Source organism: Lycium ferocissimum, chromosome 11 (assembly GCF_029784015.1).
Source record: "Lycium ferocissimum isolate CSIRO_LF1 chromosome 11, AGI_CSIRO_Lferr_CH_V1, whole genome shotgun sequence".
NCBI lineage: Eukaryota > Viridiplantae > Streptophyta > Magnoliopsida > Solanales > Solanaceae > Lycium > Lycium ferocissimum.
This window is the reverse complement of record NC_081352.1, coordinates 17,785,614-17,813,272: the sequence shown is the minus strand read 5'-3', so window position 1 is coordinate 17,813,272 and position 27,659 is coordinate 17,785,614. Positions and strand designations below refer to the sequence as shown.

The following is a 27,659-nucleotide window of genomic DNA, read 5'->3' as shown; positions in this document are numbered from 1 at the left end:
ATTCAGATAATTCATCGTCAAATATGTATATTTTCCCTTTAATATATATGAATTTCTCAGTTCTTAAATGATAATTCTTCCATTATATAAAGGGTTTAAGTTAGGTATTTGATTTTAAAAATAAAGATAACATCATTTTATATATGAGTAGAACTTTCATTCATAATAATGGACTAGTAAGCATTTGATTACAAAAATGCTAAGGGATATGTGCATTTGAGTCAAATTAAAAGAGGAAACTCTTAACGGGTGATATCTGATTGATGCGGGTCGGATGATCGGTTCTTGTAATTGGCCAAAACAATTAGGGCTATTTATGTCAATCAGCGCCGTTCGAACATTTGTCCAAGTCATCTCTGTCTTCCAGGTACAATCGCCCACTGCCCTGTATTGCTATGGCCTTGATTTTGTATCATAATAATTTTTCTTGCCAATTTTTGTATTGTATATTGAATTCCTTGATAATCAAACTTTGTGTGGGAGGAAATAGATTTTATGATTTAGAGCTCGTTTGGATTGGCTTATAAGTTGCTGAAAATAGGTTATAAGTTGTTTTCAGCTTTTGTGAGTGTTTGGCTGGCCAGCTTATAAGCCATTTTGTGCTTAAAATACGCCCAAAAAAATAATTAGGCCCGTTTGGCTTAGCTTATCCAAAGCTGCTTTTTTTAAGCCCAAACAGGCTCTTAGCACTATAACCAATTACCAGGTGGCTTTCCCCTTAATCGAACCCAAAATTGAATTACTGGACGATCCTTAATCTGTAATTTCTCCAAGTCTAGGGAGTCTTTAATGGCTTCTAGCTCTCATAGAGGCGGTGATTTCTACGGTGCTGCTGCTTCCTACAGATCTAGGTATGAGAATTAAAGCCATCAATCGCTTCGAATTAAAGCTCCATTTGAATCTTTAATTGTGTGTTTTGATTGATCAGAGATGGATTGAGAACGAGGCAAGTAGGTGGTTCAGATGAAATACAGCTGCGGATTGGTCCGATGCATGGAGACCTAGATGACGACATCACAGGTCTTCGCAACCAAGTAAAACAGCTCAGAAATGTATGTTTCCCTACTTTGTTTTCGAAATAGCTTTTGCGCAACCGGTGTCTATCTTTAAGATTTATGTAAATGTCAAGTTTGGTGATATGTGTTATGTGATGGATCCATTTTAGACAAGGTGATTATTATGTGTTGGAACACTGATAATATTATTTGTTTAGAAAACCAATATGAAACTTGCTAGACTTAGAGGCACGTGTTTAAGAGGAGTGGTTGAAGTCTCTCCTACGAGTACTCGGAAATATAGTGGCAACACTATATCCGGGATTCAACCATCCGACTTCCGACTTTCAAAAATGGTGCTCTTCTATTCTGGAATCTAGGATTTCATAGTTTGATCAATGTCTCGCTTCTATGCTTTTCATTTATTAAAAAAAATTTGTTTAGGATTTCCAAAGAAACCAGCCCTATTTACATGCTAAGAATTCCTGAAAATCCTAAAACATCATTAGGTAAAGTTCATGAATATGAGATATCAAAATGAATTTAGGATACCAAAATGAATCTAGGACATCAAGAATGAATCCTCTATGGCTTTCCATGGCCTACGCTTATTCAACGTATCGCAGCAAGAGAATGTGGCCCCCACAAAGCTTTGCATTACATTTACTTCGATTAATATTCTGGCATATGGAATCCTGGTATTTTGGTGGTGCATTCATCCACGAAGAGAGGACAACCTATGTCACTTGCCATCCTGCTCAGTCAATCAAAACCCCAGCAATTCATGGGCAACTTTGGGAGTTTGACCCACCAAGGTATTTCAGTCAGAAATTCAGCTGTGAGATCAAAATATGTTGTCCGTTGTTTCAATATCATTGGTCTTGTATACGGTAAAAATCGGATTAATGCTTGGCCGGTGGGACCGGGGACCAAGAAAAGGAAGAAAACAAACACGAGCGCTCAGACCGAGGATATTGTATCGATGATTGATCAGAAGAAGTCGGAGGGGAACCGTAAGGTCCGATTTATCCGGGGCATACTACTTATCAGTTAGTCCGGTTTCTACATGGCCGAGTTGATCGTGGCTGTTAGTCCGGTTTCTTCATGGCCGAGTTGATCGTGGCCTTTAGTCAGGTTTCTTCATGGTCGAGTTGATCGTGGCCGTTAGTCCGGTCAATCAGTTATTCAATTGCCACGTGTGAAGATCGTTTTGCCACCTATTACTATCAGTCGTACGAGTGTCAGACCGTACGACCCAACCTTATCCATATTAGGGTTTCCTTTATTCTAAAAGGGCTTTATGATGTATGAAAGGCCCACAGAGAAAAATTATAAATAGGGGGCACTTTCCTACTTTTAGGGGTTATCTTTTCAGATCAAAAACATTTGTAATAGAATTTATATTGAAGTTTTTTTTCTCTCTCTCTCACTCTCTCTTTCTAATTTTGGTCCGGGTTGTAGTGTTAACTTCATTTAACCATATTATTCGATATAGCACTGATATATACATATATATATATCCAGCTCAAATCCATAATATTAACGTGTTCATCCAAGTTATTAGCACGTAGATTTATAAGTCATTATAAACGAATCTGCTAATACATTCCTCATTAATCCAAATAGATTAAAGTATCCACATATCCTACACCTCATTTACAAATTCATCTTATTACCTAATTTCGGGGTAAACAGATTGGCGCCCAACGTGGGGCTAGGATAATAGTGGTCTTTGATCTCGATTTCTATTGCTCACCCATTAAGATTTTTCAATTTTTTGTTCGTCTCTGTGAAAACGGACCAAATGGTGAGCAGTGGACAATCTGGTCACGTCAATAACAACGAGATTGTGGCCAAAAATGAGAACAGTGGGCTACGGGGATTACCAGCGGACCCCGTCGACCCAAATACCATCGATTCGAGGGAGGGCCTCAACCGACAAAATACCGTGAACCAGGACAATGCCGCTCAGCCGGTTACCGATCCCTTAAATACTCTCAATTCAGTTACTTTGTCCCCGGTACAAGGCCAGAAAGTGCCAAATACCCCGGATGATATTAACTTACGTCTTATCTTTGAAATATTGTAGGAATAGAGAGCAGCTATTGCCGAACAAGGAGTCGCAATAGCCCAGTTGCAAAGCAAAAATGATGAAACGGCTCCGGAGAAGACTAAGGGTGTTGCCGAACCCAAAATGGATGAAGCGCGGATGGTCGAGAGCAATAGGTCCGGAGCTGGTTCGTCCATCGAAGTGCTGAGAATGCTCGAAACATTGGCGAAGCGGGTAGACTTAACCGAGAAGAGGGTGGAAACATATAACTCTCGGGTGGACCAGATCCCGGGGGCTCCTCCCATTCTGAAAGGACCCAGATTCGAAGAGTACATTGAGGCCTTTTCCTCCGAGTGCGGCTCCGAAGTTGATCCCGAAGAGGTTCAAAATGTCGAATATCCAAAAATATGACGGTACAACGGATCCTCAGGAACACGTGACTTCATACACCTGTGCCATAAAAGGCAACGATGTCGAAGAAGATGAAATTGAATCCGTATTGTTGAAAAAATTCGGGGAAACTCTGTCAAAAGGGGCATTGACTTGGTATGAACATCTGCCCGAGCATTCAATCACTTCTTTCAAAATGCTCGCGGATGCATTCATAAAAGCTCATGCCGGTGCCAAAAAGGTGCAGGCTCGTAAGGCGGATATTTTTCGGATAGCCCAAAGGGATGATGAGTTATTGCGTGAATTTGTCAACCGTTTCCAAAGGGAACGGATGGAACTCCCTCCGGTGCCGGAGGAATGGGCTGCACAAGCTTTTACTAAAGGACTCAATCCTCGAAGTTCGACGGCCTCGTTCAAACTAAAGGAAAATTTGCTGGAATACGAGGTCATGTGACTCGGCGGACGTCCGCAACGGTATACGAATCAAAGATTCGGGTAGAGGATGACCAGCTGGAACTTCCCCCGGGTCCGGTAAACATGAACAAAAGCTCTGAGAGATCGAGGAAGAATTACGATCCGGAGTCTAGGCCCTCGAGGGAGAGATACCGGCCATACTCTCATTCAGAAAAACCAAGCTTCAGGTCAGAAAAATCGAGGATTGGTCCCGGTCAATTTTCTAGTCGGGGAGATAAACAAACTGAGCAGCCATCGAGTAGCCGAGGGTTGTCATTTAGGAGTGACGCCAGAAGCTCGGCTACCAACAGAGACCCGCCAAGGATATCGGAATACAACTTTAATGTCAATACCTCGGGTCTCGTCTCGGCCATAAGTCGCATCGCAGAAGCAAGGTGGCCGAGACCATTGAGATTAGATCCCGGTCAGCGAGATCCGAGCATGATATGAGAATACCATGGAACCCATGGTCACAGAACTGAAGACTGTCGCCAATTGAGAGAAGAGGTGGCCCGTTTGCTGAAAAAGGGTCACCTTCGTGAATTCCTGAGTGAGCGGGCTAAGGGCCACTACAAGGAGAGGGAGTCAAACAAACGGGTTGAACTGGTAGAGCCTCAGCATATAATCAACATGATAACCGGGGGTACAGATGCTCCTAGAGGTCCGGTGATGAAACAGACAAAGGTTTCCATTGTTCGTGAAAAGCGTAGCCGGGATTATGTACCCGAGGGTTCCATCACCTTCAGCAACGAGGATGCGGAAGGCATCATTCAACCGCACAATGATGCGTTGGTAATTTCTATTCTTATTTTTAAATCACAAGTTAAACGTATTTTGATTGACCCAGGTAGCTCGGCCAACATCATCCGGTGGAGAGTGGTTGAACGACTAAGGCTACTCGACGGATAGTACCGGTAGCACGAGTGCTCAGCGGGTTCAATATGGCGAGTGAAACCACGAAGGGTGAGATTTCTTTACCGATCAACATTGATGGCACTATCCAGCAAACGGTGTTCTATGTATTTGAAGGGGACATAAAGTATAATGCATTGCTGGGTAGACCATGGATACATAGCATGAGAGCCGTGCCATCAACATTACATCAGCTGCTAAAATTTTCGACCCCGGAGGGGTAAAAACCATCCGGGGAGAACAACCTGCCGCAAGAGAGATGTTCGCGGTTGAGGAAGCATCACCTATTCCCAAAAAACCGGATCAAAAGGAAGAGTCAACCGGGGGTAAGAACTCCAAATAGCAACTACCGTGCACGGGTTCGACCACAGAGCAGAAGGGGTTGGACCCGGGCGTGAAGAAGATGCTTTCGGTGTACCCAGATCATTCGTCTTACCGGATGACTCGGATGCAACCAAGTCTACAGTAGAGGAGTTAGAGCAAATCATCTTATTTGAGCATCAACCGGATAGAAAGGTATACCTGGGCACGGGGTTAACCTCGGAGCTCAGGAACAAATTAATTAAATTCCTTCAAGCTAATGCCGATTGTTTCGCATGGTCGCATATAGATATGACAGGTGTGCCGCCGGAAGTAACAACTCACAAGCTCAGCCTCGATGGGAGATTTCCCCTGGTGAAGCAGAAACGGAGGCCTATGGCAGAATCGAAGCACGCCTTCGTAAAGGACGAGGTAACAAAGCTTTTGAAAATAGGCTTTATTCGGGAAGTAAGATACTCGGATTGGCTGGCTAAAGTAGTGGTGGTGCCGAAAAAAGGTAATAAATTTTGAATGTGCGTTGATTATAAGGACCTAAACAAAGCATGCCCGAAGGATTCATTTCTGATGCCTCACATCGATAGAATGATCGATGTGACGGCATGGCATGAGGTGCTAAGTTTTCTCGATGCTTACTCCGGGTACAACCAAATCCGGATGCACCCGGAGGATCAAGAGAAAACATCCTTTATTACCCGGTATGGGACTTATTGCTACAATGTCATGCCCTTCGGATTAAAAAATGCCGGTGCAACTTACCAACGCCTAGTTAATGGAATGTTCGAAGAACAGATAGGAAAAACAATGGAAATTTATATTGATGACATAGTTGTCAAGTCCCTGGAAACAGAGGACCATTTAAAACATTTGCAGGAAACCTTCGATGTGCTCCGAAACTACAACATGAAGCTTAACCCAGAGAAATGTGCCTTCGGTGTCCGGTCGGGAAAGTTCTTGGGTGTCATGGTGTCTAACCGGGGGATTGAAATCAACCCGAACAAGATCAAAGCGATCGAGGATATCGAGGTAGTAAATAACGTCAAAGGAGTGCAGAGGCTTACCGGAAGGATAGCGGCACTGAGTCGGTTCATATCGAGATCTTCGGACAAGAGTCACCGTTTCTTCTCCTTATTAAGGAAGAAGAATGACTTCACTTGGACACCGGAGTGCCAAAAAGCCTTACAAGGATTAAAAGAGTACCTGTCCAGCCCGCCTCTAGTGCACACACCGAAAGCGGACGAGTAGCTTTTTCTCTACCTTGCCATGTCCGAGGTAGCAGTAAGTGGAGTTTTAGTCCGAGAAGAGTCAGGTACGCAATTCCCCATATATTATGTAAGTATAACTTTGGGGGATGCGGAGACCCGTTATCCTCATCTTGAAAAGTTGGCATTGGCACTGGTAAGTGCTTCTAGAAAGCTCAAGCCTTACTTTCAATGCCACCCAATATGTGTAGTGACTACTTATCCTTTAAAGAACGTCTTGCATAAACCAGAATTATCGGGTAGACTAACTAAATGGGCTGTAGAGATTAGCGGATATGATATTGAATACAAGCCTCGGACGGCCATCAAGTCCCAGATCTTAGCCGACTTTGTGGCAAACATCACCCGGCCATGGTCCTCGAGGTTGAGAAAGAACTTTTGCTAACCTCGGGGAAAGCCTCGGGTATTTGGTCACTGCACACGGACGGGGCCTGGAACCTTAAGGGTTCCGGGCTAGGAATCGTTCTTAGAACCCCCGCCGAGATGCGATTCGGCAATCCATTAGTCCGGCCCGGTAAATTGACTAACAATAAAGCCGAGTACGAGGCTATGATTGCAGGTTTGGAGTTAGCTCAGAGTATGGGGGCCAAAATAATTGAAGTAAAATGCGACTCCCTCTTGGTCGTTAATCAGGTGAATGGCGTCTTCGAGGTTAAAGATGAACGGATGCAGAGGTATCTTGAAAAAATCCAAGTGATACTTCACGGTTTAAAGAATGGACTATGCGCATGTACCTGGGAGCAAAACAGCCGAAGCCGATGCATTGGCTAATTTGGGATCCTCGCCGAAGGGGAAGAAATCAACCCCGAGACTCTGCAAGGTGCACTGATGAATTCGGCGATAGAAAACGGCATGCAGAAATAAACACAATGGGTTTAACTTGGGATTGGCGCAACAAATACATCGACTACTTGCAAGATGGAAAGCTCCCGAGTGACCCAAAGGAATCACGGTCGCTGAGGACAAAAGCAGCACGGTTCTGCTTGGTAGACGGTCAATTGTATCGACGGTCTTTCTTCGGTCCCCTGGCCAAGTGTTTGGGTCCCGGAGAAACCGAGTACGTGATGAGAGAAGTACATGAGGGGACTTGCAACAATCACTTCGGTGCTGAAGCTTTAGTCCGTAAAATCATCAGAGCCGGTTACTACTAGAACCGGATGGAGGAAGATTCGAAGAATTTTGTCCCAGTGCTACGGTGTCAATGATATGCCCCAATGATTCATCACCGGGGAGTTGTTCTTTTCGGTGATATTGCTCATTCCTTCATGGCTGGGGAATGGACATTGTTGGTCCGTTACACGGGCACCATGGTGTAAGGCCCGTTTTATTTTGTTCATGACCGACTATTTTTCCAAATGGGTTGAAGTTACAGGGCCTTCGAAAAGATAAGAGAAAAGGAAGTCATTGACTTCATATGGGACTACATTATTTGCTGGTTCGGTATTCCAGCCGAGATAACTTATGACAACGGCCCTCAGTTCGTTGGTGGCAAAGTCAATAATTTCCTCGAAAGGTTGAAGATCAAGAAAATTGTATCAACTCCGTATCACCCGTGTGCTAACGGACAAGCGAAATCTACGAACAAAACAATAATTCAAAATCTGAGGAAAAGACTTGAAACATCACACCATCACTGGAGGGAAATACTACCGGAGGTACCGTGGGCTTACGAACCACATCAAAAATCGAGCACGGAGAAACACCCTTCTCGTTGGTCTCTGGTCGAAGCCCTCATTTCCGTAAAAAACGATGAACCGAGTCTCCGATTCAGTTACACCACCGAGGGATCAAATGAGGAGGCCATAGCCGTAAGACTCGATCTCACGGATGAGCTTCGTGAAAACGCGTTGGTCCGTATTGCAGCCCAGAAACAAAGGATGGAAAGGTACTATAACCGGAGGGCCAATTTTCAACATTTCCAAATTGGGGACTTGGTACTTCGAAACCAAGAATCCCAACGAGGGAAAACTGGGCCCGAACTGGGAAGGGCCGTACAAGATAACCGAGATAACGGGCAAAGGGTCATATCAGCTGGAATCCATGGAGGGGCAACGGTTGCGCAATAACTGGAATGTGGCTCATTTGAAGAGATACTACTGCTAAGGTATGGACACTTTTTGTTTATTTACTAACCTTTTCTTGTTTGCAGGAAGTCGGGCACCGAATATAGTTAGGTGCTAGATCTGAAAACACGTGTTGCACTCTTTTCCTTAGTACGGTTTTGTCCCAAAATGGGTTTTCCGATAAGGTTTTTAATGAGGAAACAAGTACAACGTGTTACTAGAATGAGACGAGGACGAATACCCGAAAACTCGGGGCCACACCCTATGAGTGGGGACTTAATAGTGCTTACCTGACTTTGCAGCTCGAATAAGCACTGGGGGGCTACTACACCCACATCGAGGTTTACCCTGGTTAGTTAGAAACGGAGAAGCTCAACAAAGAGCACCGTTGGGTCCTCGTAAATCAGACCTTCGGTATTAGGTTTCGATGTAAGGACCAAACGATCAAGAACGAATCGTGTCCATTTAATACTTGCTACGGAAAAACCAAAGCCGAACCTTCTGTATTAGGTTTTGATGTAAAGACCAAACGATCAGAATGAATCGTGTCCACTTAGAATTTGCTACGGCAAAAAACAGAAGGAAACGGATAAAGCCCTCATATCATGTACAAATACTTAAAGATTATTGAAAAATCGAATTATTACATTTTGGATATGTCTTCTTGTTAAAGCACACTACCCCGAAAACCGGGTACTACAGTTGAAATTAGACAAAGGCAACAAGGTCACATTGAACCGAGCCAAAATCTTAAACCCCCGACCCGGGGACCGCTACATCGTAAATTGGTAAGCGCAGAGATTCGTGTCCGAACCTAATCTAAGATAAGTGAATAGCCAAAGAATATCGCCCTAAAAATGCCTAACGTGATTCGCAGACGTCCGAATTCACAAAGCATAAATAAGTCCGCGGGGCAAACCACTCGATCCAACTCTCGACAAAACATACCGATGAAGTTAAAAGCCAAATGTATAAGGCACGATCCGAAAAAGTGACTCGATGTCTCTCGCTTGTCCTCGTAACGGACCAGCAGTTTGGACAAAAGTTATAACAAACATTCAAGCAAAAGAATAGTCAACAAGAAAGATGCGCTTTTCAAAACAAAGGCTAAATACAGGCCCCGGCCTATTTCGTGTGGGGAACTGAATGTAACCCGGACACCGTCCGCTCGCAGTCTTCGAGTCCGACCAAGGGCCTCTTCTCGTCTTCTTGGGTCCTTCTAGCCTCGAGTATAAGGGCCGGGAGATCGATAAAGCCACGCTCGGGCCCTCGAGGGTGATCCTCTGAGACTTCCACCGTTCATGCTCTACCGCAATCGTGGAGTAAGTCTCGGCAGATTCCACACTCCTCAGGGCTTCTGCCAAATCGGCCTCAGCCCGAGCCCGCTTCGCCACTAACTTATCCCTCTCTTCATCGAGGGTTCTATGGTATTGAGTGGCCGACTCAAGCTCGGCTTTGAGAAGATCATTAGCCCCGACCATCTCCTCAAGTGTGGTTTTCAGCTCATCACATATTCGGCCCTGTCCTCGCCTTTTGCTCGAATACCCTCATCTCTCTTCATACTTGGCACTCTCGTATCAAGCCGTCGATACCTCTCGGCCATGTTCACGCATCGTACTTGACCGAGTCAAGCCCCTCGGAGTTGAGAAATGATGGTTTCGAGCTCGCTAAGCTTGGAAGAAAACGAGCGTTGTCTCGACCGAGACCGACTTTCTCCTCTTCCGTGCTCCGGTTCCTCTCCACAATCCCGCCGATCATCCTTTAATCGAAGGTTCTCGGCCTTCGTTGTATCAAGCTCGGGCCGAAGGTTGGTGAGGGCCACCTCTGCTCGCCGGTTCATCCTCCTTACCTCGCAGTGTGGCCGGAACTTCTCCGTTTCTCGACCTTGGGCATCCAGCTGGCTTCTAAGGTCATCTACCTCTTGCTGAGCACGGATGAAGGCTTCATTAACAAGCACCACACTCTGTAAAAGAAACGGAGAAGTTAAACGAGAAACTAAATTTCACATCGAATTATGCAAGGATAGGCTGATAAGCTTACCCGATTGCCCGCATGCATGCCTTCGTTAATTAGGCTCTGCCACGGAACTCCGGACATCTTCCTTTTGTTTGAGTCCGAGACGAGGGGCCTTAAATAGCTTGCTACTCCCATCGGACGAGACAGAAAGCTGCAATCCTCGGGAATGGTAACCACAGCCGATCTGGTCCTCCTAGGTTCCACACTCGGGAGCCGAAGTGTGCGCACCAGATCTCCCTTGCACCGCTTTTAGGGACCGATTAGTCGCCCTCGTGGCTCGAGGGATAGAAAGATGTTCGAAACCCGCAGCTTCCCCGGTTGCAAGAGGTGTATCCAAAGACATGTCATCGAGGTTGTCCGACCTCGGAGTAGTAGGAAAGGCCAGAACAGCACCAGCAGCCTCGGTAGGAGCAGGTGCTTCGAATGCGGTAGCTGGGTCCCCGGCGGGGCGGAGCCGCATCCGTTGGGACCTCGCACGGTGTCGCTCGCCTCTTGGTCCCGCCTCAATCGTCGAGTCGTGCCCGATCTTCTCGACCTTTGCGGGGGAATCTTCTCAAGAGGCATCACCCGAAATATCAATGAATTCAATGGACCTTAGAGGTGTCGGGTAAAAGATTTCTTCCCACTGCTACGTAGCCGGAGCGGAATGTCTCTCCTCGGGCGAAGGAGGTGGAATGGTAGCTTCTTCCTCCAGACAGACTCGAAGGACGGGGCCACGCCGACCCGTCGATAATCAAATCGGGATCTTCTTCATCTCTTAGAGTCCTGGACGACGCTCCTAGCCCTTTTCCCTCGGTTTCTCCCTTGTCCGAGGGCTTCCTTCGTCTTTTGTTGCGTTGCGGCCGATGATGTGGGATGATCCGGAATCGAACTCTAGTGCCGCATGCCTGTCACCGTCGCCCCCCCGGGACCCACCGAGCCCTTGGGTAAACCTAAAATATCGAAGAGGTTATGGAAAGAAGAAAAAGCAGAAGATACGTTTTATTCTAATTCAAAAGTAGTGTTACCATGATTTTGGGCAACCCATCGGCCACGCGACAGGAATCCCCATGTCAATTCTTCGTGGGTGTGTTGGTCGAGAAGCGCTTCAACCCACTCGTTCATGTGTGGAACGGCCGGAGGTATCCATGCCACGGCTGATGAAAAGAAAAGGGGAAGTGTAAATACAAAGGGTTAGATGAAAGAATCCAAGAATAAATTAATGAAGGGGGAACCGAGAAACTTACGATTATCGTTCCATTTTTCCGGGAAGGGCATATGCTCAACCGGAATAATGTTCGCGGTCCTCACCCGGACGAAGCGCTCTAGCCAGCCCCGATCTTTGTCTTCATCCATCTTTGAAAAGATCGGATTCCGGCCTCGCTTGGGCGAGCTTTATTACACCACCCCGAAATCGCCTCGGGGAATATAAGCAGATCAAATGGATCATCATGAGTTCCTTTTTGGCATTATTGGCCAAGAGCCGGAGGCAGCGGGTCCTCCAGATTATCGGACCAATTTGGGCAAGGGTTACATTATAAGTCCGGCACATCTCCAATATAACCGGATCAATTGGGGGATCGAGCTTGAAAGGCGGAAGGATAGGTGTAAACGTACAAGAAGCCTTCCCTATGGTCGGTGATTGATTCATCACGGTCGGGCGAACACCGCACCGCACGGTTATCCCATCCACGATCCCGGCCGGACTCGATCAAGTTTGTCCTCGGTAACGGACGAGGGATATCGCCTTACATCGTACCCTCTGTCCGCAACCAAGAAAGGCTTCTCAACTTCGAATTCTTTGTTGTAGTTGGGCTTGGACGGTACTATGTCTAAAGCCGTAGGCTCGGCTACGGTCTTTCCCTTCGGTTGAGATACCGGCGCGGCTCCTTGAGAAGAAACCGAGGGAACGTCCTGGGAAGTGGTTTTGGTGTTGGCAGACATTCGAAAGAAATAGTAAAGAGATTGAAAATTTTGTAAGGGAAAGGTTCCAAGTTAAGGAAAGAGAAACAGCAATTGAAAGGGAATTGAAAATGACAGTGCCAAGAAGCGTAGTAGCGCTCTCAATCGAAAAAAAAAAGGAGTTGAAGGGTTAAACAAGGTTCTTGCAAACAGATATAAGCAACGAATATGGGTATTAGAGCGGTTGAATCAACGAGGAAAATGAAGATGATGAATTGAGGGTAAAAACAGAAGTGAAGAAGTAAAAGTGAAGAAGTGAAGGGGTAAAACGTTTTATATAGGCATGGGGTCTGAGGCGGTTACAAATCCCGACCAACCGGGGGATGCCACGTGTCCCATAATTAATGAGACGTGATTTGAAAAGACGTACGTAACGGCGGTTACAGAAATTGGCCGTTCGGGGTGTGACACGTGGTAGATGGCAGAAGGATGTGACGTTACTGATCCCGCCAAAATGAAAAGATAAGAACGAACCTATGGAACCACCAATTTCATGACTCATCCACTTCCCGTTACTCCGGCAAAGCTTCGGTCCGGAAAGTGTGGGGACTACCTGTATACGGTAAAAACTGGATTAATGCTTGGCCAGTGGGATCGAGGACCAAGAAAAGGAAGAAAACAAACATGAGAGCTCAGACCGACGATATTGCATCAGTAGCAGTTGATCGTAAGTCGGAGGGGAACCGTAAAGTTCAATTTATCCGGGGCAAATTACTTATCAGTTAGTCCGGTTTCTACATGGCCGAGTTGATCGTGGCCGTTAGTCCGGTTTCTTCATGGCCGAGTTGATCGTGGCCGTTAGTCCGGTTTCTTCATGGTCGAGTTGATCGTGGTCGTTGGTCCGGTCAATCAGTTATTCAATTGCCACGTGTGAAGACCGTTTTGCCACCTATTATCGTCGGCCGTACGGTGTCGACCGTACGACCCAACCTTATCCATATTAGGCTTCCCTTTTATTCTAAAAGGGCTTTATGATATATGAAAGGCTCACAGAGAAAAACTATAAATAGGAGGCACTTCCCTACTTTTAGGGGTTAGCTTTTCAGATCAAAAACATTTGTAATAGAATTTATATTGAAGCTTTTTTTCTCTCTCTCTCTCACTCTCTCTTTCTAATTTTGGTCCGGGTTGTAGTGTTAACTTCATTTAACCATATATATCCAGCTCAAATCCATAATATTAACGTGTTCATCCAAGTTATTAGCACGTAGATTTATAAGTCATTATAAACGAATCTGCTAATACATTCCTTATTAATCCAAATAGATTAAAGTATCCACATATCCTACACCTCATTTACAAATTCATCTTATTACCTAATTTTGGGGTAAACAGGTCTGCTGTTGATACTATAAGGACCTCCATACAGAATCTCTTGCAAATCACTGATGCTTTGAAATTTAACTATGTAGTATCCTTCCTCATGTGAGAATAATTCTGATTCAGTCACATTACTCCAATTATTAGCCACAAATCTTCTCATATGGTTATACCCAGGCATCTCACCAATGATATAGACAATAAGTGCTTATCTCCATTTCGCAGTTTCAATTTCTACTTCTGTTTCATTTCACCAGGATCTGCCCATCAACCAAATCTGGTGTGATATAGGAGAGGGGCATACCATTTTCTGTAGATCTATTTCCCGCAAATAAGTTTGCTCATGGTGACTCTGGTAGTGCTTCTTCTTCCATTACAGGCATTGGCCTCCTTCAGCTTGGTGTCTTCCCTGGAGTAGCTACAATTTGTTTCTCACCATTAATCGATGAGCTTGCACTATCATACAGCTGGATAGCACTCAAGTTCAGTCGCTTAGCTACACCACTCCTAGTTAATTGCGAGCTTCCCTTGAGTGAGTTAGGTTGAAATTGATTTCCGATTGGAGTCGTAACTTGTTGTGTGTTCCATGTTCAAGCGTTTCTGCTATTATCCTTGCACTTACTGAGCTCCCGACTGTTAGTAATGGTTGTTTCCGTGGTCTTTCCCGTCCTCTCGTCATGTTTTCCTCCGTCAGTGTAGGTTAGCATAACATGCGCTGAGTGCGCTAGCTCGATTGTTCAGTTTTGTCTCAATTCTATTTTTCTCTCTTTGCTTTTTGTTCACATCATTTTTAACTTTATTATGGTGTATCTTCTCAAAGTTCTAGCAATAACAACTTTGACACCTTACCATATAGTTTTCTTTATTAGGAAATGCTATAAAAAGAAACATAAAGGAAATCAACAGAATCTCAAGCAGAAGAACAGTCTTTTGCAAGTATTTCTCAATCAATTTAATCATCTCAAAGAACTACTTGGTGAACGCCATTTTTTTTTTGAAACAATTAACATTCTATTATAGACCTACACTAAAGGTGTACTTCATAATACTTACAAATAGTGGTTACAAAGGCAAAACCTACCACCTAGGACCTTCACAGACAATCTAAAACAGTGACAATGTCCCCAGCCTCTTGAGGAAGGTCATAAATACACCAAAAATAGAAAAACACTATTCATTTTCAATTTCTGAAAGGAGATACTCTTGTCTTCAAAACATCTCTGGTTTCCCTCCTTCCAAAGTGTCCACCAAATGCAAGCTGGGACAATCTTCCATCTCTCCCTGTGTCCTGACATATTCCTATCTCTATTCCAGCAAGCTAGAACATCCAATGTACTCCTTGGCATAGTCCACCTAATTCCCCTCAAATTGATGAATATCTGCCAAATTTGTTGTGTCACTTTACAGTATAAGAATAGATGGTTTATTGTCTCCGCTTCGCCTTTGAGAAAAAAAGCATCTGGAACAAAGCTGAAGGCCTGTTTTCATCACTTTGTCCTGAGTTATGACAGCTTGTCTAGCAACTAACCAAGAAAAACATGCCACTTTGTGTGGAATCTTCACTTTCCATATCCTCTTCCAACGCCAAAACCCAGGCTGAGGCCTTATATATTGTAAGCACTTATAAGCAGATTTGAAAGAAAAAGTCCTTTTCCTCTCTTTCAGCCAGACTAGACTATCGTCATTACTAGAAAAATCCTTGAAAAGTTCAAGGGTGCTATAGAAATCTGTCAACTTCTCCACTTCCCAATCATTGAGTAGTCTTCTGAAACTGAGATTCCACCCTAGGTTGTCCCTAGCTTCCAAAATTGTTGCCCTCTTCTGTTGGTTTAAGTTATATATACCAGGAAACATGTGTTTTAAGGAATGTTGCCCAATCCAGACATCATTCCAAAAGGATGTTTTCCCTTCATTGCCTACTTTGATCCTGGTATTTTTCCCACTGATTCCTGATGGTTCTTCACAAGCCAACACCATAATTATTCTTCACTTCTTTTGTGACCCATTGATCTTCCATTCCTTATCTTGACAGGACAACCTGTTTCCACAAAGATTGTTCATTTGAAACAAATCTCCATAGCCATTTCAACAGAAGGCTTTTTTTTTTTTTTTTCAACAGAAGGCTTTGGTTTTGTGTCCTCAGGTTCTTAATACCCATTCCTCCTGTTTGCTTACTGGTTATGACTGTCAACCACTTCACCAAATGAATCTTTTTTGTCTCATTGTTTCCTTGCCATAGGAAATTTCTTCTGATGGTATCTAGCTTTTTAATTACATTCACTGGCATGGGAAATACATACATCATATAGGTTGGCATGGCATCAAGAACACTGTTAATGCGAGTCAGTCTACCTTCCAGAGATAGGTATTGGCTCTTCCAATTAACTAGTTGCTTTACACATTTCTCCAACACTGTATTCCAGATATTCTTAGATTTACTATTAGCACCCAGTGGCATGCCAAGGTATGTAGTAGGAAGTTCTCCAAATTCTACCTCTCAAGATGTTGGCTATAGCATTAATATTTGGCACCTCATTAATCGGATGCACAAAGCTCTTCCCGTGATGTGAAGTCCGTATATAGCTTCAAAGAGAATAAAAATAACTCTCAGGTATTTCAATTGGTAACTTTCTGCATCACAAAAGATTAGATTGTCATTAGCATATTGAAGGTGAGATATTGTCACTCCTTGATTCACCCCAGCATTGGTCTTGAAACCCCCTGATTCTGTTGTTAATCTGAGTTGTACTCAACATGTCACTAAGTCCTCCCATTGCTAGAATAGATAGAAAAGGGGATAAAAGGTCCCTTGTCTCAAGCCTCTTTCAGAGGAGAAGAAACTAGAGGGTGATCCATTGATCAAGACTGAAAACTTGACAATACTGGTACAAAATTTTATCCAGTTGATCCATCTCTAGCCAAACCCCATTTTCTCCAAAGTCTTCCATAGGAATTCCCAGTTTAAATGGTCATATGCTTTTTCTATGTCAAGCTTACACAAAATTTCAGGAACTGTAGAAATCTTCCTCAAATCGACACATTCATTTGCTATCAAGATGGCATCCATTATCTGTCTTCCTTTGATAAAAGCCATTTGTTGTGCATCCACCAATTTAGACATCACTTTCTTCAGCCTGTCAATTAGCAGTTTAGAAATGATTTTGTAACAACTACCTATCAAGCTAATTGGTCTAAAATCTTTCAGTTCTTTCGCACCCACCTTGTTGGGATCAATGCTATGAAGGTGGCATTGAAACTTTTTTCAAAATAGCCTTGCTCATGGAAATTCTGAACCGCAGCTACCACATACCCTCCTACCACATCCCAACAATGAGAAAAAAAGGCCATGGAGAGACCATCTGGACCGGGGGCTTATCCCCTGCACATGACAAGACACAATCTTTAATTACCTGTTCTCCAAACTGTCTCTGTAGCAAGATATTATCTTCATCATTGATCATAGATTGTACTCTGGGATTGAATTGTGGTCTCCATGTTTCTGTTTCAGATTATAAATTTTGATAGAAACTAGCAATCTCCTCACTAATCTCTGCTGGTTCATCTACCATAGCCCCATTTATCAGCAGGCTATCAATGTTGTTATACCTCTTGTGATAGTTAGTAGTTTTATGGAAATACTTGGTATTCCTGTCACCTTCTTTGAGCCATAAAGCCCTGGATCTTTTCTCCAGGCCACTTCCTCCCTTTTGATATTCTCCTCGAACTCCACAGTTAGGATCGCTCGGATAGGCCTCATCATCAGCCGAAGTCTTTGGTCTTGTATCACATCCAATTCGGACAATTGATTGAGGATGTCTCGTTTTTGTAACCCCAAATTACCTTGTACAGTTGTACTCCATTCTTTTAACTTCACCTTCAAGGCTCTCAGTTTGCAGGATAGGATATAATCTGGCCTACCTACATACACCCCAGGTTCCCACCAAGCTTTCACACTGTCCTTGAAATTTTCTTTCTGTAGCCACCAATTCTCAACTTTGAACTAAGAGTTTGTCCTCTCCCAGTTGCCACATTCCAGTGTCAAAGGACTGTGATCTGATGTGACTCTTTCTAGAACTGATTGCTTGATTTTTCTGAAAGACACTTCCCATTCTTCTGAAATCAAGAATCTATCCAGCCTTGCTGCAATGTCATGCCCTTCCCCCTTTTTCCATGAAAACTTGCTACCTACCACTGGTAGGTCCTCCAATTCCAGGTCCTCTATAAATTCAGGGAGATCCTCCATTGCTTTATTGAATCTTGTACAATTCTTCTTCTTAGATGGAAATCTCACTGTGTTGAAATCTCCAGAGATCACCCAAGGTCCATTAAAGAGGCTCCTAACTGCCCCTAGTTCCCACCACACCTCTTCCCTTTCCACTCTACCATTAGGAGCATAAATACTCGACAAATGCCATCGTAAATCCCCGTGATTTGCCAAGAATTACAGTGATACAAGTAAGAACCCACCTCACATATTTCTCCTCCCAAATGCTATTGTCCCAAAGTATAATAATACCCCTCTAGTACCACTAGCCTCTAGTTATGAACACCAAATTTAGAATCTCAAGTCGCCACAGACATGTGATTTTGTCCAATATTACAGTCAAACTACCGAAGCATATGAACACCATTTAATATCATCTATAAGTAGTACACACACTTTAGACTTAAGTTGTGGTCAACTCAATTAGAACAAACATAAAAATCCAATCTTTTATTCCTTTTTTTTTTTTTTTTTTTTTTGATAAGACATAAAAAATTCAATTTTTAGCTTCAAGACATAAACCAGATTTAAAGTGGAGGAGACACAACAACCCTTTGTCAATCCAAAAGCCAAAATCACAGAACTTCATCAGCACTAAATTGAAGGTACACAGCATTAAAGACTACACTTTGGAACGATATTTCCACTGAAGCTAAAATCTTTCTTCTAAGCCTATCAAGGCGGATGATGCACAAGCTATTCCTGGTTCTGGTCTAGATCCAAGTTTCTTCTCGTTTTATATATGTTTAGGCAATGGAAACAGAAAGATTATCCCCGCTCAGCCTGGTTGTGATGTTTCCAGTCTTCTTGGTTCTCCTTTTGCGCTTATGTCTCATGTAATACTAAAACATTTGTCAACCACTATAAGTACACTCCAGCTCGCCAGCAAAAGATTACTTTTCTTGTCATCAAAATGCCAAACATATCATGTGATTTTGAGCTATATTAACTGCCAAAAATTACATATTACCTCTTAAAGGTTTTTCATCCCTATATTTCATATAAAACAGACGGAACAAAGGGAGAAATGCACAGGCTTTCCCTGAATAAACAGAGAAAGAAACTTATAAAGGTAATATCCCTGATTATAAGATTTCGTCTCTGCATAAATGAACCTGTGTAGTCTATACATACAACTGTTACCTTCTCCCAAAATAAAAAATAAAAAATGAACCTGTGTAATTTTATCCCCAAAATTGAGCGAAATACAGAATAAACACTGTGCTAACTTTCTCGATTAGTGCATTAGGGCAAGTATATTGTAATATTGTGAAATTAGAGTAAAACAACCCCACACATATTCCATGAAGCACTCATGACAATGACAATCAAGAGGCAAGTAATCTAAAAATGAAGAATACTCTAAAAGAATCTTTCCTCTCTATATATAGCTCATATTCAATAAAAATAATTGTTAGTTGTTCCCAGAGATTCAACCTTTATAGAGCAGCTACTACCCGGAAAAGATCCACCACTGTTGTCGGGGAAGAACTCCAAGTTCTGCCCTAAACTCCTTTCTCCCTCACACTTACTCTCCAACACCAAAATAGTCAAGCAAATCAGAAAACAAGGTCCTTGTACAGATTGTTAACAGAAAAAGCAAAATTTGGACGAAACTTCAAAGTGTATTCTCCGAGAAGGGCTGAGAACTCGAACAGGTCCCGGGAGAAAAAAGAAACATAAATTGATCTTTGAAGTTCTAGAGAACAAAGAGAAGAAGTGTTTGTGGCGTCTGCTAACACTCTGTTTGGAACATTGTTACCCATTGTATTGTATTGTATTGTTACCACAAAAACAATGTTTGTTTTGATTGTTATTTAAAATGTATTGTATCGTATTGTTAAATTCCGTCGTTACGTAACAATGAAAAGCCCCATTTTATGTAACAACCGATTTGGTGTTATCCCATTGTTACCTAATTTCTTTTTCCAATTATGTCCTTACTTAATATTTCATAATCCTATTTTACCCTTTACCTTATATTATTTAACTCCACCCAAAATCCTATACCCTACGTCTTCTACGTAACTCGTCTCCTTCTAGGTTTGGCTCCCTACGTCTTCTTCCTTCGTTTATCTCGCTCCCTATACGTCTTCTTCCTTCTTTTATCTCCTTCTACGTTTTTTTCTTTATTGTCCCGTCTCCCCGTTTCTTCTTCCTTCTTTTAATTTTATATGTTTGCTTTTTGCTCAGACTCGTGCCATAGTTTCAAAGTTACGGTGTAAGCTAATTCCATTCTACTTATTCCATTCTGCCATATGCTTGCTTTTTGCTCAGTACTTTGCCATAATTTCATTAATTTGCTTGCTTTCTTGTTTTATTTTTTTTGCATAGAATATTTTGCTTATTTGCCGTGCTTTCCCATGCTTCGTTAAACCATGACTCTAGAATTGTGTAATACACCTATATGTGAATGTGGTTTACTTTGTGGGAAATTTCTCGTATTGTTCATGTTGAGTTAAATGCCAATCAAATTTTACTTGTTGATCTTTGTTTGTTCATTGTTCATCTATGTGAACAATGTGTTTCTTTTTAAAAACCGAAAAAAATCGAAAAACCCAAATAACTGAAAAAACTGATAAAAACCAAAACGATAAGCTAGAGTACATGATTTTTGTGAACATGTTGTTGCCTCCTCGAATAAAGGTATTTTCTGTAACACATGTTTATATTCATATTTATTTTAGCATCTTACGTAGTTTAATTAGTTGATGCATCTCACTTAATTTTATTATAGATGGTCGATCGTAATAATCAAGATAATAGGCAAATATTGGGACAAGTGAGCTTCTTTAGCATCATATGTCATCTCTTAGCATTTGTTTGGTTTTGGAATTATGCACGTGAAATTGAAAATGATTGACGTACGATCACACACGCCATACGCCTTGAAAGAGAGCAAGTTAGAGATGAATTATTGAGTCATCTATTTTCTTCAGAACTTTGTCGTAATATTTTAAGAATGACCCCTTCGGCTTTTACCGGTCTCTGTGAGATGTTAGTTAGAGATGGAGGTCTTAGACCAACACTTCGAGCTACAGTTGAAGAACAGGTTGCGAAAACACTTTACCTGTTAGCACATAATGTGACAAATCGCGAACTATCTTTCATCTTTCGACGATCGGGGGAGTCGGTCAGTCGTCATTTTCATGTTGTCCTACGAGCTATATTGGGGCTATATGAAATATTTATTAAACAACCTGATGGATCCCAAGTTCCTTCTGAAATTGCCAGCAACCAAAGATTCTACCCATATTTTAAGGTGAACAGAGTTATAATTTTACTCAAACTTTAGCAATGTCAAGATTGTTTGCATGTTCATTGATTATTATAATATCGAGATTGTATTGGTGCAATTGATGGAACACACGTACGTGTTAAAGTTTCACAAAGTGAAGCACCAAAATACCGTGGGAGGAAAGATTATCCAACACGAATGTATTAGCTGCATGCTCATTTGATTTAAAATTCACATATGTGTTAGCTGGGTGGGAAGGTACAGCATCTGATTCAAGAATTATGAAAGAAGCACTAAATAGACAAGACCCATTAAAAATTCCAGAAGGTAAACGTTATATAAATTTGTCTAGACATAGATATACGTGATGAACAAATAATTGAATCTTTTATTTATTTATGTTTAGGAAAATACTACCTTGTTGATGCTGGACTCATGTTAAGAAGTGGGCTTATTACACCTTATCTGGGAGCGATATCACTTGAAAGAGTATTCAAGAAATCCGCCTCGAAATGCTCGTGAATTATTTAATTTGCGACACGCTTCTTTGCGTAATGCTATCGAACGAGCATTTGGAGTTCTTAAAAAGAGATTTCCTATAATTTCTAGTTCAACGGAGTCCTCATATGGTATTGACACCCAAAAGCTTATTATCTTTGCATGTTGTATTTTGCACAACTACTTAAGAGGTGTAGATCCAAATGATGAGTTACTTGCTCAAGTTGATGCAGAGCTTATGAATGATAATGATGTGCATGAAGAACTTCCAAATCATCCTAGGGAGAGCACTGAGGAATATAGAAGAGGGGAATTGATTCGAGATAACATAGCAGCTGCTATGTGGATTAATTACCAAGATTAATTTTATTAGATAAAAATTCAAATGAACTTTTGTGTCACTATTATTAATTTGATATCATTTGAATGTAATTTTGTGATGCTATTATTTGATTTATAAACATTTTGTGTCGTGCATTTTACTTTATCTTATAACACTTATCAATAACTATGTGTGATGATGTTTTCTTTAATTATGTCTTATGAAAATTTATCTTAATTCTGTAGTTGTCAACATGTCGAAAAAGTCAAAGGCATCCACCTCAAGCGATACAAATGTTTCAGATAACTCTTTATGTGTTTGGTCAAATGCTATGGATGACACATTAATTGATGCATTCATCGTAACGAGCAAACACGTGGGAATAGAATTGGTGGAACTTTCACTACACGCACTAGACAACATATTGAAGGAGCTACGATTAAAATTTCCTGATAAATTTATTAACAAGGAGAAAATTCACAACCGAATGAGAGTAATTAAAACTAAATTTGCCAAATGCTATGACACATTTCAAATGGGGATGAGCGGGTTTTCATGGGATCCCATAACAAATATGTGGGATGCTGAACCTGAAGTATGGGACCAGTTAATTCAGGTAAATTCATGCATTACTAGTTTATTAGTTTTGTTCTTATTTTCATATGATAATGTTCATATCATTTTCTTCAGTTGTATTCTATTTTTTATATATAGGCTAAGCCTGTAATTTGGAGAGTGAGGACCATGTCAATTAGAAATTATGATAAGCTAATAATACTGTATGGAAAGGATCGAGCTACTGGAAAGCATGCTGAGACTGGACCAGATATGTTAAAAAGAGGTGCTCGTAAAAATTTGAAAAGATCAAGTACTAGTTCGTTGACTATTGATGAGGTAGATGAGATGATTTCAGTGAATGCTGCCTCGTTGGAAAACACGAGGAACATGGACGGGATAAAGCGAATCAACCAACTAATGGTGAACCTACATCGAATAGCTATCTAGAGACACGAGCTCCTACCAGAAATGAAAAGTCTAAACATGATCATCTTGACGGAATGGCTGACATGTTGAGAGGTGGGATGGACAATTTGGCTCATGCAATTAACCGACTTTCAACTATGCCTCCTATTCCTGCGAACGAGATATGGCAAATGGTAAAGGAGATGAATTTGGAACGTCACATGAGCAATAAGGCTTATATAGTTCTTTGTAAAAACGCAGATATGTGTCGCACAACGATGGGATGTCCACAGGAAGACCGCAAGATTCTTTTATTGACCATGATGTCACCCGAAGATTAAGTTTAGAATAATTTTATTTAAATTTTAAGAATTTATGATTTTGTGGACCGCATGAATACTTCGTTATTGACAATTATTTCGTTATGCATTTTAAGCTATGGATTATATGAAAAATATAGGCATCGTGAGAAAATCGTTCGTGGGTGTCTTCAAACTTTCTATACCAGTGAAATTTTAAAGATTTTGAGTGGTTAATGACGTTTCTTAACTATTTAGGATTGAATTTGAAATCTGAATTTGTTTGTGTCTAAGATTCATGCTTTTAATCATTAATGGTGTTTGGTAATCTTCTCCATTGGATCCCCCTGCTGCTTTTGTTGCCTCACCAACAATATTTAAGATCTACCAGTTTGGATATGTCCTAATACCCTGAATTATTAAACTTTGGAAAATGGAATTGAGGTTCTGTTGGTTCAACAATTATAATGGTGAGTTCGTGTCTTCTTCAATTTTAAGTGTTTGTTAATGGTTTGATATTATCCTATTGCACAATTTACATGCACTTAACTTATAGTTTAGGGTATTTTAGTAAACTTACCAATTAAAATACAGTACGATACATTCAATCCAAACAAAAAATATGTTATTACACAGCAGCAAACGATACAGTCTATCCAAACATTGTATCTACAAAACAGCACAGTACAATACAATACAGTACAATACAGTACATTATGAAACAATGGGTAACAACGTTCCAAACAGAGCTATGTGGGTTGAGTAAGCTCTGAATCAGCTAATATGACCAATATACAATCAGATATGAATTTATTTTCCAGAAGCAGATATTTCGATCCCACAACTAAACTCACGCTTCTATAACAGTAGAAATTCTAATTGAACATTGCTTTGGGTTTAAGTCTTGTAGGAGATCCTGAAGATCTTTATACATTATGTCCTTATTAGATTCATCTTTTCCCGTCTCTCGTTTGTTGGCTATACTTGTCATGTCATATTTGTCTCAGTTTCAGATTTCTACCCGTATTTACTCTTTTGCTAGTACTTATAAATATTTCATGTTGCAGGTAGCACAAGAAATTGAGTCAGAAGCAAAGTATCAGAATGATTTTATTAACCAACTGGTATGCCGTGAACTTGTTCTCCCTTTTTCTGAGTACGTTTAACATTCCTTAAGACATTTTAGTCACTTCTCCATATATATATGTCCTATGCGTTAACACTTACATTTTTGTATATTAGAGCTTTTCTGGTATTTATTTTCCTATTACTGTATACAATCTAAAAAAAGTTATATATTGAGAATCCGAACGTAAATTAATTAAAATGATTAGAACGCCTCATAAAGTATAGAAAAGATAGCGGAGGTGGTAGTCTTTGTTAATATCTCTGTATACTATCGAAGGTAATGCTATCAATTGTTCGTTGATATAATTACCTTCTCGAGGTTGGTAGCCCTCTTTTAAAGTATTTGAGATTTCGTTTTGTGTCGATTTAGTTTAGAGCCTTCAACTACATAGTACTTGTCTCACGAACTTTTATCAATTGAAATGAATGTTTGGATTGCACACATATCGTTCTTAAAAGTATTCACAAAATATTTAATCGATTAAGCTAAAAGATGTTCTAACTAATGAATTATAAATTAATAATCTTGGTACCTTGATGTACCATTTGGTAAAACTAGACGATATCATATATATATATCACAACAACAAAATGATGTTCTCACAAATTAACATTCAATTGAACAAAATGATACTCAAATGAGCATATAATGACCGAAAGTTCATTTAGTTGTTATTTCTTCATTAGAGTTGACAAAAAAATTCAGAAGATGTAACACGCATTCATGACACCACAAACAGGTGAAGCAACTTATCTCTAAAATAGTGCATTTCTTGATTACGTAAGATGTCGTTAAAAAATGAACGAAATCGGAAAAAAAGAGAGGAAAAAGCAAAAATTAATAGGCAAAACATGTAATCAGAAGATGAATAGATTGCAACTGGTGATGCCTTTTTCCAACATCTTTTCAAAAGTTCAATACTCCAAAATGTTTAACACATTGTAAAGAATCATCAATGAGCCATTAATTTTCATTCAGCGTGATGAAGAACGACAAAAAGGGAAACAAAAATTTCAGGAAAAACATGTTTCCATATCAAACACTTCATATAATAACAAAGAGCATATCACATATTGCAAATACAATATGTTACCCTTAAGCTCTTATATTGTCAGCACATTCAAGGATATGTTAAGAGGATGGAGTTTAAGTTTGGTGCACCGTCAGTGTATAAAACTTTGTACGCCATCAGGTAATTTCAATGGTAAACATGATTACTTCTTCTTTTTTTTTTTTTTAACTGGTAATTGTGTGGTAAACATAATAACGTTATCAAGTAATTAGTACTACCTTTTTACTAATGAATCAACCATTAGCCGTTTTAACTCTAAGTTGCCTTCCCAAGTCTTTAATTTAGAGACATGACTTTTGAGAATTTTTTAACCCAACACATAAATTTTTAAAATAAGAGAAAAATCAAAAAAGGAGAAAAACATAGATGAGGTTACGGAGAAGGATCGCACTCCAAGGGACATATAAGTCACACGGAGATAACTTGATTGTTGCACCAAAGCTATCCTTTTAACCTTGCTAACCAATGCCCACAGAAGAAATTCAGGTTAGCTTGTGATCATGTGTCTGTAAATAAAATGACGCCGGAGACCCATCCTGAGGCTTTGATCTATCATGTTAACTTAATTGCAAAAGAGAATTAAGCCTTTCACCCTTGCTACGTAGAAGGAAAGAACCGGTTGAGATTGAATGTTAATGTAACGTGTATCACCTCTGAAAGTTCTGAAGTTCACCCGAAGTATAGGTCTTTCTTTGCTTTCTCCAAATCCAGTGTGTGTCAAGAAACGCAGCAACTATTACCCCCACCATTGGAGAAAACTGGTCACTGGTTCCATAGTTATGAAATTCAATGTCAAATTTCACTATAACAATTAGCAAGGGAATAAGTTGAAAATATATACAATAAAAAAATATGCCGTGATAGAGTGTGATCATGTACTTACCTACCTAGCATAGAAAAGAATATCATGAACCAGCAAAATTCGAAAAACTCTTCGACTTCCAACTCGAGTAAATCCAAGAAGGAATTGCCATGGTCACACAAAAGAAGAAGAAGAAGAAGAAGATGGAACCAAAAGAAGCAACAAATGTTTAATGTAAACTGCGCTTTTGATTCGATTTGTGGACTCCTCTAATGGTTGTGCCTTTTGACAGTGATTAGTGATAGTTGGACTCTCCTGTAAGCGTTATTTTGCATTTAATCGGAATAATGTTTTTTGGGCTTTTTAAAAGCTAAAATATATGTAAATAATGAGTAAAAAATCCAAAAAAATGAGAAAAAAGATAAATGGAAATGCTGGCCGTAGAGAGGTGCCACATCACCTTGTCTATGCCTAGCTTTATATTATATATAGATATGACCTTGCTAGATCTCCATCAACTGACTATGCTAAGCCCAAACTTGATTATATATTTCTTTTTTTCCCTTTGTTCTCGAGGGTAATGTGTGCGGGGATTTTGGTCAAAACTGTTTTTTTCAACTGATTCTAAATCTGAATGATGTATTTCTAGGAGCTATCCGTTCTAGCAAACTAAATTGCTGCAAGATTAGATTGTTTCAAGCCGTTAGAAGAATAGAAGTACTAAACTTCCTAGAGTTGGCTTGGCATTGTTTTAAAAACATGTTGATTGGTCAGTCTGTCTGGGATTCTCATGATGTATGCTTATCTTATTGATTATGGAATCTTTCTTACTTGTAAGTTACAGTACATAATTTCTCATTTCCTTAAAAACTTAACACTTCCCTTTTATCAGAGCAAATGACATTGATCAAAGCTCAAGCAGGAGTAAAGAACAACATGAGACGGTTGAACAGGAGTATCATCTCGGAAGGATCAAAGCATGTGATGCATGTGGTTCTTTTTGCACTATTTTGCTTCTTTGTGATATATTGGTTGGCGAAGATTTCCCGGAAATAAGGGCAACCTTATCTTTCTATGCTGGTTTACCGTTTCTGGCTGAGGTTCTGATGAAGACACAGAATCTATTCAAGCCATCAAACAAATGCTAAGCAGTGGAAGATTTTTGGTGGTTGGGGGAGCAAGGGTGCAACTGTAGAAACTCTGAAACATTAGTCTTATGTAAAGTTTCCTAATCTGTAGAAGCACTGCAGGTTGCTATTAGTTTATCCTTTTTCTTTTCATTTTATTTTTCTTTGTAATACTTGCTATATGACAAGGGCCATTGTGTGCTTATCTAAGAAACATGTGATTAT

General features: G+C 40.7%; 1 protein-coding gene across 1 annotated transcript; it reads left to right on the top strand.

Moving 5' to 3' along the window:
• Positions 1-931: 931 nt before the first annotated feature.
• LOC132037381 (bet1-like protein At4g14600) lies at positions 932-27,659 on the top strand. Its single transcript, XM_059427888.1, has 3 exons — positions 932-1,052; positions 24,372-24,428; positions 27,202-27,659. The coding sequence occupies exons 1-3, from the start codon at positions 990-992 to the stop codon at positions 27,361-27,363; spliced, it is 282 nt and encodes a 93-aa protein (XP_059283871.1). The 5' UTR covers positions 932-989; the 3' UTR covers positions 27,364-27,659.